This window comes from Carassius carassius, chromosome 1 (assembly GCF_963082965.1).
Source record: "Carassius carassius chromosome 1, fCarCar2.1, whole genome shotgun sequence".
Taxonomy (NCBI): Eukaryota; Metazoa; Chordata; class Actinopteri; order Cypriniformes; family Cyprinidae; genus Carassius; species Carassius carassius.
The window spans coordinates 45,948,165-45,966,916 of record NC_081755.1 but is presented as its reverse complement, the minus strand read 5'-3'; the positions used below and the strand labels follow the sequence as shown (position 1 = coordinate 45,966,916).

Genomic DNA, 18,752 nt, shown 5'->3' with positions numbered 1-18,752 from the left:
TACTGTACAGGTGCTGAGATAATATTATGCAAAATGGAAATTACTTTCGCACAAAACCATTTGTGCTAATATAAGTACATGAGTAACACTCCAACAACTCTTCATGTAATTTTTCATTTGCACTTATTATGCAATATGTCAATACAAGTCATGCATATTGTAGCGCGCATTGTACAGTAGTATAGAAAATATATCACATACTACATACTGTATATAAAAAAAAAAAGATGCCCTAGGCGAAATCCCTATTGACTCCCAGATTGGTTGCAACATTAATTCGTGGAGATTCAGTGCATTATGAGTTCAACAAATTTGAATGCATTATTTGTAAATTAACTGTTAAGATAAAGGTTTTGCACAATTTATTATCTGTAATATCATTGTGTTGCCACTAGTCCTATGCCCTATGTAACAATCACTAGTAGCTAAGACATTGCAAATAGTTGCACATAAATCACACATAAATTAATTTTATTACATTTGGATTTGGATACACGTTTACATATTATCAATAGCTACTTTTTGTATTTATTTGTTTTTGTTCAATTGTTTTGTTGTTGTTGCTTGAAACATTGTTTTAAAGTGTCAGTTATTGCTTTATTATTTCCACAACCCTATAAAACCCTCTGTTACCCCAAACTACATATAAAAGGCTGATCAGTGGCATATAAGTAATCAATGCAGCTACTTAATCCTTTGCTACTCATTAACGAGTGACCTTCCCCTTTTAATAATGTGACGCTCTGCCCTCTATGACGCTGTTCCCATTAAGTGCTGTTAGAAATGTTTTACCTGATTCAGCATTTCAACACCTCTATAAGGATGCATTATACTCCTTAAATCAGTTTAACAAAGGATGTACAGATCTAATGAATTAGCAAATTTTACTATGCTAATATTTTATAATTGGCTGTTAAAATTGGCTCGCCTATGCCTAAAAACCATTAGCCAATTAAAAAAGAAACTGCGAATGATTATTAGACAGGACTTCAAAATAGTCCAAAACACAACATATATTAACAATCTCAAATCTCTATTTTGAGGCTCTCTGGATATGGTTTTGTAACCTCATTCAGCCTGCTACTCACTAACATTAGCAAGTAGTAAATCATCAAACCATTTCATTCTGAGGCAATCTGACCATCCAAACCTAGAGAGATCAAGCCTAAGGGTTAGAAAATCAGATATAATCAGACAAGAGCTCTGAAGAGTAAACAAAGCTGCTTCTATAACCTTTTGGCTCCGACCTCTTTAATGCCTCACTCTGAACCCCATTAAACCAGAAGATTTGATGTGAAAGACTACAGCAAATAGAAGAAGTGAGACAAGAGATAAGTCAAAGATAAATGCAAATACAGCTTGTAATTAAGGGATAATGTAGATTTAGAGATAATATTTGCCTCAGAGATCTGATTTACAGATTTTCATTACATCTACTATGAACGTTTTACTAAGTAGGGTTGCCAAGTCTGTGGTTTTACTGTTCAATTGTGCTACCTTTACTCAATAGCCATGTATTGTTTTTCAGTTTAGAAGATGAAGCAATCTCCCCTCCCCCCAAAACACAATTTTGGCTGCAGGGGAAACTGTGGGAAAAGTGCTACTGGACTAGATTTGATTTGCAATTCGGCTTGTTTTGTTTCAAAGACCTGTCATCCCTGTTACTAACGTTTCTAACACAAATAAAAAGAGTTCAAATAAAAATTCTGTCCTTTTACACTGCACGCAACCCTGGGTTCATGTTTTTAAACATTAAAAAAAAATGTTTTTCACCATTTTGAAATTCAGGTTGTCATAATTTGTAACCCTTGTTTATGGGACGTTTACCCCAAATTGCATTGACATTGGTAAAAGTGTGAGATAATGCAGTATTAGGGGCTGTTCACACAGAACACATCTTTGCATCTAAAAACGTGAAACGCAACATTCAGGAATGTTTTTTTTTTTTTTTAAGTACAGCGCAGAATGCCTCCTCCGCCATATTGCCATCAAATTAAACAGTTGCTTTGCCAACTTACTACTGTAAACCAAAAACTTGGAACACTTGCCCTGGCTCTGGGGTCTTCTTACTGGTCCACTGTTTTGGAACTGACATGGAGAGCGGCACTGCACTGAACTTAAAATTCAAAAGTCGTGAGACAAAAGACATCTCTCAACAATAATTTTCTGAAGCTACAAGCCTTTTTAACATTGTCCTTATGTTTTTAGGCCTTGATGTGGTAGTTCCCTTGCTGTCTATAGAGGGTCAGAAAGCTCTCGGATATCGTCAAAAACTTCTTCATTTGTTTTCCAAGGATGAACGAATGTCTTACGGGTTTGGAATGACATGAAAGTGAGAAATGAATGATCATTTAAACAATCCCTTTAACACCACTTGCCTTATTAAGCATTCATGTTCTGTCTACAATCACAGAAACTTTGAGAAGTGTTAACTGAAGTGAAGAACAGATTTATTCTTATAGTTATGGTCTAAAAAGTGTTTTCAGTGGTACAGTTTGAAATCTGAATATGCAGGATTAATAAAAAGTGTAAAACATGAAAAAAAAGAATAACCCAAGATTCTTTTAATCCATGATTTAGAATGACCTGGGGTTAAGAAATGTAAATGAAAAAAAATAAGCTGTTTTGTCAAATGCACAAATGTCACATGCACTCAGTTCAGTCTCTCTTTGAAGGTTTATTGGTGGCCTTCACTCAGGTTCAATAAATGTCAGCTTCACTTTGTTGTTTTGTAGATGCATTCTCAGATTAAGCAGTTTTTGTCCAGGGTGTTAAAACACTGTGTTTATTCAGGCACAACTCACACAGATCAAGGCCGCAGGGAGAGAGACGTGCAGGACAGAGCCAGAGAGAGACAGAATACATTAAACAATCATTAATACAACACTAACTAGCAATAAAGGGAGATGTGAGGAGATGAATGGTTTAATAAACACTTCTGAAGGCTTAGGGATTAAGGTTTGATGTTTCTCCTTTTTAATAAAGGGAAATAAAAGCTGTCCAACCCTTCCTAGGGTTTTTGATGCTTTTGAAAGAATGGTATTAATGAGAGAAGCAGATGGGAAAGTGTTTGAAGTGCAAAGCTGGTCGTGATCACGTCACACGGACTCAACAAAATGGAGCTCTTAATTTCTCTCTGCATATTCATGCAGTGTACTGCTTTTGAAATTGATATGTGAATCAGGAAGAGCCCTGGAAATCCCTAAATATGCATCGACACAACCATGAGGAATTAATGTGCAGTTGCAGTGTCTGACAAATGCCCAACAAGTCTTTTGAAACAACAGATCTGGTCCCTGTCTCGACACTGCAGACTGAACCCAAAGAACACAAAGTCCCAACAAATGCAGTTGAGCTGTGTACTCAACTTATTATAAATATTCACAATAATCCTGGTCATCTCACAATGTGAAGCAAAAATCAATTACATGAGTTCACATTATCTGTTCATTTCTTTCTTTAATCAAGTAGTCCAGAAGGGGCTCGAATAGAGCTTGCACCCCTTTCATTATTTACATCTACATCTAAGCATTTGTCAAATGCTTATATCCATACCAGCTTATGCTGCATTGAAGGCATAGCCTACATTTTGTCAATGCATGCATCTCATGGGGATCAAACCAATAACCTTGCCATTCCTAGTGTTTACACTTGAAATAAACAAACTGAATATATGATTTCCCCATACTGTAGAAACGTCTAGATAAACAAATGGCCAAACAAGTATAACAGTCTTAGCATTTTAGATTCATGATAATATAACCTAAATGAATGCATTTCCTTGAATGTGTGCAACGAAAATAAATCATGATGCACCAACTAGCATCCAAACAGTGGTATTAGCGGTACAGCGGTATACTTGACCCCAAAGAACTAGTTAATTATAGACCAATCTCAAATCTCCCTTTTCTGTCCAAGATACTAGAAAAGGTGGTATCCACACAATTATATTCCTTCTTAGAGAAAAATGGTATATGTGAGGATTTCCAGTCAGGATTTAGACCGTATCATAGTACTGAGACTGCTCTCCTTAGAGTTACAAATGACCTGCTCTTATCATCTGATCGTGATTGTATCTCTCTATTAGTTTTATTGGATCTTAGTGTTGCATTCAACACTATTGACCACAACATTCTTTTGCATAGACTAGAACACTTTGTTGGCATTAATGGAAGTGCATTAGCATGGTTTAAATCATACTTATATGACCGCCATCAATTCATAGCAGTGAATGAAGATCGATTATCATATCGATCACAAGTACAGTATGGAGTACCTCAAGGCTCAGTACTAGGGCCGCTCATGTCTCTATTTGTTTCTCTGTTTTTGACATCCCGTGGTAACTAGGATTTACACAAGCTTTTACACAAGAAACTTAATTTTCTGTAAAGTTGCTTTCCAATGATTTGTATTGTGAAAAGTACTATACAAATAAACTTGAATTGAATATAACAAAACAATTTTGTTTTTCTTTTTATCTCTCCATTTAAATTGGTTCAGATCATCTTGGATTTTTCTTCATCAAACATAGATTTTTTTTTTTTTTTTAATTGGATGGAAATGCTGCCTTAGTGTTAAACAAGATGTGTAGTGTAATTACATTGACCTACTTTTGGTACAACATTTGCAGGCCTGTAAAGCCTTAAAATGTTGCCTACATAGGTAGCTCACTAGATTTTGCAGCAGAGCATGAGTATCAATCTGGGATTCTGACAGGTTCAGACACATGTCTGTTTTTAAGAGATTACACACAGATATTGAGTGAGAAAGTCTTCGCTCTGCTGAATCTTCACACTACTTTAAAACAGTAACAGGTGTGATGTTCTCCTCACTGTCTAGTTTGCATTTACCCACTTTTGTCATTTTCTACACACAGAACTTCTAGATTATTTCTTAACTGACTCCTTTCAGCCCACACCTTTCACTTATGAGGAAGAATGTAAGCGAGAGAGAGAGACGGCAGGGAAATGAAAAAGCACATATGAACTCTTTCACCCCTTTACCAAAATCAAACATCTAATTTAACAGTTACGCTATGCATACCGGGCTGCTATTAAAGCTTTCGATTCATTATTAATATAGTCTGTCGCTTAGAGCCGAGCTGATGGATAATGCTGTTAGAGATGGAATCTCTTTCTATGTCTTTCTCAAATTAACTCGTGCCATAAAAATGGAGCTTTGTTAGAGTGATCCAACACAGTCTCTTCTAGTGAGTAATAGTCAAATCAGTATTAAATTAATAAATTCATACCAGTTACTATTGTTTTTAAAGATCTGTTCTGCATTCAAAGAAGCAATGAGTATCAGTAAAGTAGATCATTGAGTGCAGAGCGGTGTGTGTGTGTGTGTGTGCTTTATAGCCTCAGGCCTGTGTGTGAACATGAGGAAAGACCTGCCATTCTGTCGCTCTCGGTAATCAATGCGAGCCACTGAGCTATATTTTATTAAATGGCCGTATTCTCTCTATCACTTCACACTCATTTACTGGGCTGTAGGAAAATGACTTTACGAGAAGGACGGCATGGAGAAAATCAGCCTTTTCCCTTCCACATCACACATATGACTGATCAAGTATGCAAAGTAAACAGGTGCCGCAGAAATGCACTCTGTGACCCACAGCAATGGAGAGAGTGTGCTTTCCATCAATGTCATGTAATTACTGCTGTGTTTGATTTGTTCCTAAATTATTATTTATGCAAAAAAAATGATAGGAATTGAACGTATTGTCTTATTGTCCTCAAATAATGTATCTTGTAAATAATTAATGAGAAACCATCAGACTTATTTTTCGAAGTGGACAATAAAATAGATTAAAAAAGCATATCTAGATACTAAAGTACAGTAATAAACCACCAATAAATCATCTTGAAAACTCTAAAAACCACATAGTGATTCACTCAATACGCTAGCATCACAAACACATAGAATATGTACATATGGGCACAGATTTGGACTATTATTTATAAGACTAATTATTATTATTTATTTTATTATTTTCATTTTTGTGATAAGCAAAAAAAAACACATTTGAATTTTAAATGAATAAAAATAATTGCCTATATCTCTAATATTTATATAAAAAATTACTAATGCAATTAAACTTGTGGTATCGTAAGTGGTATCGTAAAAATTGTAAATTGTTTATTATTTTACTTGTTCTGGGAAGAAGTGGTATTGGAACATTTTACAATTTTTTTTAAAAGATAAAATATAAATAAATTATTAAAGTAACAGTAAAAGTAACAGAAGCTCGTCCAATTCATTAGAACTGGCATAATTAAGCATGAAATTGACTAAATAATGACATATGATATTATATATATATATATATATATATATATATATATATATATATATATATATATTAAAACAAATATGCAATTAAATAACAGAGTAATCGTATCAGCAAGTACATAAAGAGTAATGAAAAAATAAACTGGTATCGAGACATCTCTAACTATCATACTAATTATTAAAATTATTATTATTATATTATTTTAAGTAAAATAAAATTAACAGAAGAAGTAGCAGAAGCTTCTATAATACATTTTAACAAGCTTAATTGAGCATGAAAATGACTAAAGGAAACATCTATTTCAAAAAAATTAATGTAAATTCTATTAATAATAATAATAATAAAAATATATAGATATAGGATGCTTTTAATTTAGGATGCTTTTAAGATAATGACAAAATTCACAAATTCAAAAATGCGAAATAGCTAGCACCCATGTCCACTATGTGCGCCGTGGACGTACTGTACTGTAACTGGTGTGAACTAGTCGAGTCATGCTAGAGCTCTTATTTACTTCTGGGTCGCCCTTCAGACACACAAGTGTGTGAGCAGCACAGAAATCACCTCTCAACACCAATCGTCTCTTTCTCACTTAACGCCTCTCGCTCTCCCAATGTTCCTCTCCTTCACACCCCCCTCCCCCCTCGTCACTTATTTTCACCCTTTTTGCGTTCATGCCTCCCCAGATTTCATTCCCACCAGCTTGCCCCTAACCCCCCCCCCTTCTCTCTCTCTCTCTCTCTCTCTCTCACGCACACACACTCTTCCTCACATCCCTGCCTCTCTTCCCATCACATCGCCTTTCATCGTCTGTGTCTCTGCCGCGCAGTCATCCTCCAGTTCCCACACGTGTCAGCCGGCTCTTCCTCTGCATGTCTGTCGGTCCAGCTGTAGTTCATCTTTTCTCTGGAGCTTGAAGGAGGGCATAGAGGCCATGGAGCACAGCCACATCTTCACTGTGCTGTCCACCAACTCCAGTTCCTGGAGTCCTCGCGGTTGCCCTCTCGGACAGTTTCCTGTCATCTACTACAGTTCCTTGCTGTGCCTCGGCCTGCCTGGTAAGAAGGATACAAGAAAAATTTGCTGCACTAATAGTGCAACAGTGCATGTGTTCAAGCATGACTTTGTGTATACATGAAGTGCATATGAGTGAGAGGAGTGCATTGCCACAAATATTCACATTTGTGGTCAGTTTGTACAGATTTTTTTTGTGCAGATTCTTAATATCTTGACTATGTAGTGCTTTTATGCAAGACTTTGTGCATTTGTGAAGTGCATAGGGGTGAGAGTAGTGCATCATCCCAAATATTCACATTTGTACCTATTAACACAGGTTTTTCACAAGATCTTGATTGTTTAATGCACAATCCATGTTTTTATGCATGACTATGTGTAATCATGAACTGACAGGAGTGCCTCACCCTTAATATTCTCATTTGTGCCCAATGCCTGTCATGGATTTTTGTGCCGATTCGTAAAATATTTATATTTATGTTTTTATGCATGATTTTGTGCATATGTGAAGTGAATAAGGGTCAGAGGAGTGCAACCTCCCCAGAATTCACATTTGTGGCCAATCACAGCTTCTTAAATGTTTGAATATTTAGTACTAAATGAGCTGAGGCGAGTGCATTATCTTCAGACTTTACATTTGTGGTCAATCAATGAAAGTATTTCTTTGTAGATTATTAAAATGCTGCCTTGGGTCCAACTTAATCTTGATTATTTTGTGCACAATGGATGTTTTTATTCATGACTTGTATATTAATGTCTGAAGTGCATCAGGGTGAGAGAAGTGCATCACCCCAAATATTCACATTTTTACCTGTAAATACCTGTATATTTATGAATACACAGGGCTGAAGCGAATGCATCATCCCAATATTATTGTCTGTGGCCCATCAGTAGAGATTTTTCATGTAGATTATAAAAATTTTATCGTGACCCACTTAATCTTGATTATTTAGTAGCACACTTGACCAAATGGTCTGTAACCTTGTGAGACACAGCCATATTGGCATCAGAACTGAGGAAAAACACTGTTTCCAAAGGTCATCGGTGACATTCAGAAATCAGTCTCACATCATATATCACCAAGAAATACCTGTTATTCCACAGATGCTGAAATTAGATCCGGCTCTAACTGGAATGACCTGGGGAGCAAGACAGATGATACATTAGATGTCTTGAGTAGCCCTCGTATTAATTGGCCTCAAGCATTTAATATTAATGCTCCTGGACACTAAAATTATATTTTGTCCCTGCACAATTGGAGGTTGATTGCTCATTTATGACTAATGGTATTATCTGCAGGTGTGCCGAACATTTTAATCGAAGCTTTTCTCTCAGGTCGGCCGCCATGTGGCACAGTTTCAGCGGAATGATTCGTTGTCAGATTGAGATAAATCGCCGTGCCCTTGAGCAAAGCACTCAGCCTATGCAGTTTACACAAATATTTTCATCTGCTTTCGAAGGCAGGCAGTCTTCTTGTTGCTCGATTGCTAAATAGCAGCTTGAATTTCAACTCGACACGGTTTGGTGGGACAAATAGGGGCGTGATGAGATGAGATTTGAGTCTTTATTCAACACTGTGTGAAAGTCATCACACCTGGCAGTGATTTGGGTAGATGGAGGTGATAAAACGCACAGAAACGGAGAGGAGGTGAAAAAGCGAAACCTCTCAAAGGCATTGTACACAGAAAGTGAGAAAAGCATAGAGAATGGATGGAAAGTGAATGAAGAGAGAGAGGTTGACTTAAAGCAGGTGTGATTAAAGAGGGAAAAGGTGAAGAGTGATACTATTTATATGTATTTTTTATAGTAGCTGACAAAATATTTTTATGACAATGAGTGAACTTTATATACATATGTAAAAAATGTAAAATTTCATGCAAATGATTATAAAAAAATAATAATAATTGCATGCAAATGATTATTTAAAATTTTTTTTTTTGAGGGGGGGTGGTGGAAAAAAATAGTTAAAAAATGTTGTAGTTTAACAGTAGAAGTATAGCAGTAGGTTTGTTGTTAAACGAAACAAATGAAATGTTAAATGCACATAACAAAATGCATTTGTGAATAGTTGCAAAATACTGTAAATAGGCCATTCAGCAACATTCAGCTGTCAGTTGTTGTAGAAGCTAGGTAATTAGACACATGCCAACAGGAACAATTTGCTTGAAAAACAAAGGGAAAAATAGGGGAATAAGAAAATTGTTGTATCATTGTATATTCTGAATTTGGCTAAATCATAACATAAGAGTAGAAACCACAGAAACGAGTGTGTTAAGATGAGCTCATGCCTGTTTGATTGATCGCTGGAGGTTAAGCTCATTTAGGTCACTAATTGGAAGAGGTTGATCTTATTTCATTGGCTTCTCACACTGAAGGCTGTACTTTGAAGGACTGTTGGATTTATGTGTTTCGGTTCAATTGAAGATGAAGGGTTTTCATCCAGAAACTGACTGTAACGTCACGTGTTTTGGAAGGTCACAGATCTGCTGTAACGATCCTCTCCCCACCTCTACATTACCCTGGTGGGATTATTCACCAGTTAAGAGGTGGAAGCAATGATTTTCAATTTAGGTAAATGATCCAGGGCACTCACAGAGCTCACCGCTTCTGGGAGGAAAGTGTTTGTGAGCGTTTTCGTGTTGATCAGCAAGTCAGGCAAAACTTTTAGGGTGAGAGTTGCTGAACTCAGAGAAAAACTTTTTGCAGGCTTCGTTGCAGTCTCTTGTCAGATTTTGAGACACTTTTTGCAGGCTTCGTTGCAGTATCTTGTCAGATTTTGAGACACTGCTAAGATCTCAAACTCCAGGGAGACACAGAGTTTATTGAAGCTTAAACTCAGTTAAAAAACTGAGGAGCTGGAGACTTCAGCAAAAGTCTATTTATACTGTCAATGGGAGATGACTTGAGAAAATTGCCATCCATTTTTTTTTTACCCGCTATGAAACTCAATGTGCAAAAAAAACAAACAAAAAAAAAATGATTTCCAAGAAAAAAACAAATAGATAGCATAGAGATCTCATTGGTAATATTTACAATTTAGCAGTATACAATATGCATACTGTGCACAATTAACATCTTTTTATTGTCCCATTATTTATTTGAACTGAGAAAAATTTTGAAAATGTCACAAGATCATGTGGCAACAATGTAGTATACAAGGTACATGTAGTATACACATTTAAATGGTTGCCAAATACTGTATATACTATTTTATGAAAAATAGCATGCAGAATGCATACATGCTGTAAACAATACTCACAAACATGTGGATTCAAAGCAAACTAAGCCATTACAATTGGTTGCTCCTGTTCTGTGCCTCAGAGACCTGTACAAAGACAAGAGTCAAGTGAAATCAATATGCTTATGTTGACCACAGCTAAATGGAAATGTCAGGAAATGTACAACCTCTGCAATGGATTCCTTTTGTTTGTCTAAATAAAGTACGTTCTCAGCGGGGCATCTTGAGAGATTAATCCAGTGAACGAGAAACAAAAGCGGAATGGACAGTGGAGTATGAAAAAGAAGAATAAAGAGGATAAGGAAAGTAAAACCAAGGGAGTTGGGAGTGGGATTTGGTGAATCCGGATCTTATGTTGGACTCCAGTCTTAGTGACACTCTGATACACATGAACACACTTACATACGAAGTCTGCAAGACCTAAAACTGATACACACAGCCAAGGACACACACAAGCCGCTAGAAGAACTCATTCTCAAATAGATAACCAATCACATTAAGGCTAACCCGAAATAATCTTAGCAATTAAACAAATACTACAGCATTAAAAGTTGAAGACAAAAAAAAAACATCTAAACCTGACAATGCTAGGTAACTGATTACGTGTTATTTGGATTAAGTTGTTGAAATTAGATTATATTTAATTTTAAAATACTCATAATCAAACTAGTTAGTTTTACATTGATTACATGATTACATTACATTATTCACACAAGTCTTTGTCTATGGAAAACTTTTGTCTTTCAAACACATTAAAATGTTTTATGCACTTCGTGTTGTTAATAACAATGAATAGGCTATATGTTTGTTCTCTTTCTATTTTTAATATCAGTATGGATTATCCTATTGATAAACGATTTTGGGTGCAAGTAATCTAAAAGTAGTCTGATTACATTACCTAAAATGTGTAATGTAATGGATCTACTACAGATTGTCTCATGTAATTTGGAATCAGTAATGGACTGCAATTTGCAGAATTTAATGCAAATGAGAGAGAAATTAATAACTGAATTTCATAATAAATGCCATTACTATGACAAGAAACAATCAATAGTAATCTGAAGAAGAAATCAGAGAATTCAGTTCAGCTGTAATAGAGTCCAGGCTGTTATCACTGAACTAAGACACAAAAATAACCTTCATTATCCTGTTAGTGATCCTGAACGAAAAAACACACAGAATTTGACACTGGAAAGCTTGTTTTGTGCAGCCCGTAGGAAAGACAAATCTAAAATGAGATCTCAATTGTTTCTTTTCGAAAAGCAATGGCATCAAAAGGAGACATTTGTAATCTCTGGATTGTCTCTTGCTAAAAAGACCCTAGTAATCTCATATGGGTTTCAGAACAGCTCTCAATTGTGCTCGGATTTGCTTAGATACCAAAGTCTGCAATCAGAAGTCATCTCAATAAAAACATTTCTCCCCAAACCAAATGATCTGACTGATCCACATTCATTTTACAGCTCAATCTAGGTCGCTAGAAGGTTCTATACTCTCAAATTTATAGACCATTCATTCGGAACTGTGTCAAATAATTTTACAGTAATAATCTATTATAAAGACCTAAACGATAATTCTGAACCTTATATGCAATTATCTTGTTTTCCTGCGGTGGAGTCCGCGCACACAGCCATACACTTCATGTGCCACATTATTCAGAGTAAGCGCCATTCATTTCTGCTACTTCTGCCTTTCCACCAATGGTTGTAACGAATGTTTTATTGAAGCCAGACTGAATGGTTTACTGTACATGGACAACAATAATCCGATAGAGACAAGAGATTTTTGATTACCTTAGCAGTTTAAGTCATATTCAAAGTAAACAGAAATCGACTGAAGATGTGGAGTATTCCAATTTTAGTGCAGTATAGACATGTAAACACTTAAATCAAATTATTAACGTCGTGTAGGATTTTTAGCCATATTTTGCATAAGGATACACACACAACAGTCAACCATTTGATGGCAATTAAAAGAGCTTTAACACCGCCATCATCTGTGTGTATATATATATATATATATAAGTAATCAGTATTAATTTACAAATCAGCCACCTGGGGGAAAAAGAGATCACAGATATTGAGATTCCCAGCTGTAATCACAATCGTAACATGGGAAATAGATAGTCAGCTCAGCACATTGCATGTTGTAGCCTAGGTCAAGTGGCTATTCATGCATACAGAAAGTGCACAATATACATACTGTATACGCTAGAAGAAATAAGGGTAGCATGGTGATATGCTATTTTTCTAACCTAAAAAGTCTCCTTAGCTATTAAAAACTAACCTCAGAGCATGTTTGTGAGTTCATCCGAGAGATAGACAGACAGCTTTGTTTGCATTTATAATGTTTGTGTGTGTGTGTGTGTTCTGAAAAGGTAAAACATGCATTTTTCTTCAAACCCGTTGCAGATGAATCAATCAAACCTATCTCTGTCTGTCTCTCTGTTTGTCTATACATCTTAAAAAGGATGCCTGTGTGCCTGAGATTGCCAGTGTTTATGTAAACGTGTATGTGTGCGTATGAAGCTGGAGTCTTTGTAATTTGTAATCAGCTGATGTTCTGAAACTGTGAAGTGTGATTCTCCAGACTCCTGACTGGCATATGCAATCCAATCCCATCATTATTAGCAGTCCGAATGACTGACAGACAGGCAGATACACATCATGGGTCTGAAACACTTTTAAGTTTTCATCCAGTATATCGTTCCACTCAGCAGCCCATTGGCTACAGTAAAGCCACAGTAGGAAATTTACTGCAACTTCTGGCGAATTACTTTTTCAGGTTAACATATCCCAGAATGTTTCCTGAGGTCTTTTGTAATGAGGCTTTATCCTTCATGCGTCCCCTATTGCTGTGTTAAATTGTTTGGCTTAAATAAAGAAAGGGCTTTTGTGTGCATGCTCTTTTTATCACAGTGAGGGGTCATGGCAATCGCTGGTCATTTCTTCTGGTCGTACATCTCACGTTGCCTGTGCGTGACCCACAAACAAACAGGTTTGGATGAAAGCAAGGTAATGAAAGGGTCTAGAAGAGGAAAGAGTGGATGCTAGAGGGTTTATGCATCCTTGGGCCTTTTTCCTGGGTCACTGTGACATGGACGTAGAGCATAAGCACCAGCGATTGGATGTAATTGCACATGTTGCTGCTGCTTGTTCAGTTTTTATTGAAGGTCACAATGAGACAGAGGTGAAAACTGTGGAGGAAAACAGGCAGGCAGGAAGAAGAGGGACGAATTGAATGACCAATTCTCAGAAGGTCACGTTCTCTCATGCTTTTGGATATGCATCTTTATACATGTGTGAATTCCAATGTGCATGTGTGTCACCACGTGAACACGCGCATGTGTGTGAAGATGAATGCATGTGTGAATGCATGCACCTGAATGATAATGTATGCATCTGAACTTGTGTGTGAATGTATTTGGGTAAATGCTTCTGAAGCTTATGCATGTGGCTGTAATGTGCATGCATGTGATTTTGAGTGTGTATGAATCCATGCATGTGAATGTATATGTATGCATCTAAACATGTATGTGAATGTATAAGTAAATATATGCATTTGACTGTGCATGTATGTTAATTAAAGCTTGTGCATGTGAATTTGTCTAAATGTACGTACCTGCAAATATGCTAGCAAGCATGTGAATGTGTGCATGTGAAATGGTGACTATATGGATATAAATTTTAGTGTTTGCCTGTGAATGCATGCGTATGAGCATTCATATATGCATGAAAATATAAATGCACTACTGTGTATGACTGTGCATGCTTTAACAAGCACATCCATTTTAATGCTTTAAATGCATGTAAACATGTGCATGTGTGTGTGCATGTTAAAGGTAGGTGTATGCATTACATTGTGAGTGTGTGCAGTGGGTAAGAAAGATGGAGCATTTTGATTTCAGCCTCGCTAAATTTTGTTACTATTTGTGGTACTGCAATTCCAATGCAATATTGTATGACTCACTCTTTTCACCTGTAAGTTTAACAAAGTTGCAATTTTCTCACCTGTATGTGCCATTTATCCAGCAAGATAGATTTCAACACTTTCTCACCTCAACAGTTTCTCACCATGTTCTCTCCATTTCTTCTCACGTTCCACAGCAAACATCCTGACCGTGATCATCCTTTCTCAGCTGGTGCTGCGGCGGCAGAAATCATCCTATAACTACCTACTGGCCTTGGCCATAGCTGACATCCTGGTCCTGCTGTTGATCGTATTTGTGGACTTCCTGTTGGAGGACTTCATTCTCGAAGCCCCTCTTCCCCACTCGCTAAACAAAGCTGTGCAGGTGCTGGAGTTCGCTTCCATCCATACCTCCATCTGGATCACGGTTCCCCTGACCGTGGACCGCTACATTGCTGTATGCCATCCCCTGCGCTACCACACCGTCTCCTACCCGGCCCGAACTCGCAAAGTGATCTTGGGAGTGTACGCTGGCTGCCTGATCACCAGCGTCCCATATTACTGGTGGCCAGAGCTGTGGCACGGGCTGCCGGGAGCCAGCTCTGGGGGCCGCAGTAGCAGTGCAGGCCAGCATGTGTTGGTTTGGGTCCACTGTGCAATGGTTTACCTGCTCCCCTGCTCCGTTTTCTTCTCACTCAATGCCATCATTGTACGCAAGCTCCGTTGCCGCCGTAGCTGCTTCCGTCTGCGGGGCTACTCCACTGGAAAAACCACAGCCATCCTGCTGGCCATTACCTCAGTATTCGCTGTGCTTTGGGCACCACGCACCCTCATGATCCTTTACCACCTTTACACGGCCCAACCGGCGACGCCTGGACCGGCCAGGCTGCTGCATTTGGTCACAGATGTGGCGAACATGCTGGCACTTCTCAACACTGGGGTCAACTTCTTCCTGTACTGCTTCATCAGCAAGCGTTTCCGCAGGATGGCCGGCATGGTGCTAAAGGCCCTTTTTCGATGCAGGAAGCAGCCGCCAACATTTTACACCAGTCACAACTTCTCCATCACCAGCAGCCCTTGGATCTCACCAGCCAACTCACACTGCATCAAGATGTTGGTGTACCAGTACGACAAGAACGGCAAACCAGTCTGCATTTCCTCCTGAATGCCAAATCCAGTCATGCCGTAACAATATAACGCTGGCTACTAAGTCAGGTGAGGCGAGCTTGGGAAAAGTCCATCCCTACTGGTGACAAGCAGAAGGCGGTGATTGGTTTGTTGGAAAGTGCCTCAGTGAAAGATCCAGTGTCAGGTTCAGAGACATCTTGTGGCCAAAATGTTGTTCTTTATCTGGCAAAAAAAAGTAGAAGTGGTCATTAAGCTATAACATGCTAATGCCTTTCAGGATATTAATGCAAAAAAGACTCAATCTCCAAGTCAAGAGACTTCATGAAAGGCTTGCTCGCATTCCAGGCAGTGACTGTCCAATTAGACCAATATACATATTGATGTGATTTAAAGAGTTTTTCTCTGTTAGGGCTGGGCAATATAATAAAAAAAAGTTCTCAATATTTTTCAAATTAACAATATTCATTAATTTGCCAATACTTTTGCATTTGTTCTTGATAACTTTAAAAAGGTGGGCATTTTTTGTGCCCTTATAGAAATTAGTCAAAATCAACACCAGTTTAACAAAACGTATTTATCTTATTTATATGAATCTCTTATTTACATTGCATTTCCACATTGTAAAGGCCTGTTCACACCAAGCATGATAACTATAAAGATACTGATAAAGATATAGTTCTAAAAATCGTTCTCCACACCACAGCTATAACAATAAAGACAAAGAGAAACAATATTATTGGTGTTATCACAGCTGATGAACGCTAAAAAAATTGACAGCCAATCAGAATCCATCCTGCTGTAACAAGATCGACAATTTAAAGCGGCTTAGAATAAACAGTTCTGCCGGTTTTTCTTTCATAATTGTGAGATATGAACTATTGTATTAACAATTTTGTTAACAAATATAATTTCCTCAGAATCTGACTTTACAGGAAAAGACATCAGAATTGTGAGAAACAAATTCACATTTGTGAGAAAAAGTTAGAATAGCATGAAAAAGTCTGAAACTGGCTACCATAAATGATTTGTGAGCTTGTAGAATAAACAAAGTCAGCATTGGACAAAAACTTCCATGTCTCTGATTGGTCAGTGCTTATTGGCCGACAGGCTCAACATTGTTAAATGCTGAAAAATAGAATCCTTTGATGCTCATCTCCAAGCACTCACAAATATGGGCACAGGAGCATTTCAAAGCATGCACAACAACAGACATATTCGCCATATATAAACTAAACTCTTATACATGATAATGCCTGCATTTTAATCGTCAGCAAAGTCAATGCGATAATGTCTCTAATATTTGATGTATCGCCCAGTCCTAGTCTCTAGCATGGTTTCAGTTGAATATGCACCAAAGCAACGTTTTACATGAAGATAAAGAATTCAAAGCCAGAGCCAATGAGATGCTACTGTATGTCAACAACCTTTCCCCTCTCACCTTCTCATCAGAGAGACGGAGCACTCCCTCCCTTTGTGACATTAAAAAACCATGCTGGTATTTTCATTTAATATGCTGTTGGTCTCCAAGGGCCGGTCGCAAACAGCACAAGCTCTTATGAAAGAATCAAGCCTTTAGACATGCTCAGTGCTGGAAACCCGCTTTGTTATTGCTGCCTGATGAAGAATAATTACAAAAACGCAAAGACTTCTGCTTCAGCAAAAAGCTTCTGGTGCAACTGACTGTTAAGTGTACAATTAAGGCAAAAAATACCTTTAGAGAAGAACTATTCTGTATTCTAAGCAACATCGACACTCATTGCTCGGTACATAAACAGATTTTCTATCACAGTGACAAACACTACATAATTAAGACTTTTCAACTTCTGCCACACACATACACACACTCATTTATCTTTGCTGAGCAGGCTCAAGAAAAAAGAAAGCGAAAAAGAGAATGCTTTTCAAATAAAATCAATTGCTGTCTCCAGAGTGAGCTATTGGAGGAAACTACATTCATTCATCTTCACTGCGGCGTGGAGTAACAGTCTGCCATCTGGAGTGCTTAAACTGTGATGCATATATATATATAGTTCACCTATACAGCGGGGAACGTGTTCATAGATAAGCTAGACAACTTAAAAATGTATGATTTCTGTCGTAGACAAGGCTGTGTTCGCCTGTCTCATTACAGCAGGGCGAGCTATGAATGCTAAATGCTGTGTTGCTGGTAAAATGTAAAAGAGAAAAATAGTTTCTTTCAGAATTGAAATGGTAACTTTCCATTACAGCGTCCTTTTAAAAACACTGGCTTTTTTGCCCTAAGGACCAGTTTGAGATATGTAATGTATGCTTGCATACTCTTTAAAGTTGATCATTTATATATTTAAAATCTTCAGTGTTTTAATTCCAGGGTAATGGACAAAACAATATTAACTTATTTTGTTTGCAAGGTCACATGTTTTGTCCAAAAAATGCTCTTCCATATGAATAAGTGAATCCATTCTTTTGAATGAATATTTTAAGTGAACAGTTCTCTTTGTTCTGGCTCACTTCTGTACATGGACTGAAACATGTGACTATTTTTCTGTCTTTTAAGAGTCTAAAACACACCTACATAGTGCTGGGTAGATTACTTACAAACTGTGGTCTGTGACTGATTGCACATTGCATGATGAAAATTGTAGTCAGTATTGTAATTTAGATTAATCAGTTGATGTATTTTGACTACTTTAGAATTTTTTTTTTTTTATTTAAAAAATGTTTTTATTGGGATTCTTTTTATGAAGAAAATGAGAAATAAAATATGACCATTAACAATTTTTTAACATATTAATTACATTTAGATTTCAATCTCAGGGGGACTTCAAGTAAATATTTTAAATCAAAACACTTTGAAAAATATTGGAATCCCTACATCACATGAACAAACATTAATAAACATGAAAACCGCAAAAGTCATGTCATCAAAGTTGACCAAGAGGTGACCCCCCCCAAAAAAGATGCAAATTAATTTGCATGACATTTACATGACCATTCTATATTGTGATTACTCGTTGTACTTTTTTTTTTTTTAAGGACAATTTTTAAAATGTTACATTTTTTTTCATTTAAAAGGAAGAACTAGGGAGAATAAATACATTTGTAATCAAAAAGTAACTGTAACATGATTATGAGCATTTTAAAACATAATATAATCTAATTATATGTATTATACTCTTTGGAATCTGA

At 37.0% G+C, this 18,752-nt stretch overlaps 1 protein-coding gene across 1 annotated transcript; it reads left to right on the top strand.

Moving 5' to 3' along the window:
• Window positions 1-7,101: 7,101 nt before the first annotated feature.
• Window positions 7,102-15,621, top strand: LOC132152632 (probable G-protein coupled receptor 139). The gene is made up of 2 exons (XM_059561404.1): window positions 7,102-7,353; window positions 14,654-15,621. Exons 1-2 carry the CDS (start codon window positions 7,230-7,232, stop codon window positions 15,619-15,621), a joined length of 1,092 nt encoding a protein of 363 aa, XP_059417387.1. The 5' UTR covers window positions 7,102-7,229.
• The last annotated feature ends 3,131 nt before the right edge of the window (window positions 15,622-18,752 follow it).

What these genes read in the sequence shown, in the direction of transcription:
- LOC132152632 (XM_059561404.1), top strand. Translation starts at nt 7,230, where the DNA reads ATGGAGCACAGCCACATCTTCACTGTGCTGTCCACCAACTCCAGTTCC. An exon ending in GCTGTGCCTCGGCCTGCCTG is followed by an intron (nt 7,354 to 14,653) that starts GTAAGAAGGATA and finishes CACGTTCCACAG; the next exon opens with CAAACATCCTGACCGTGATC.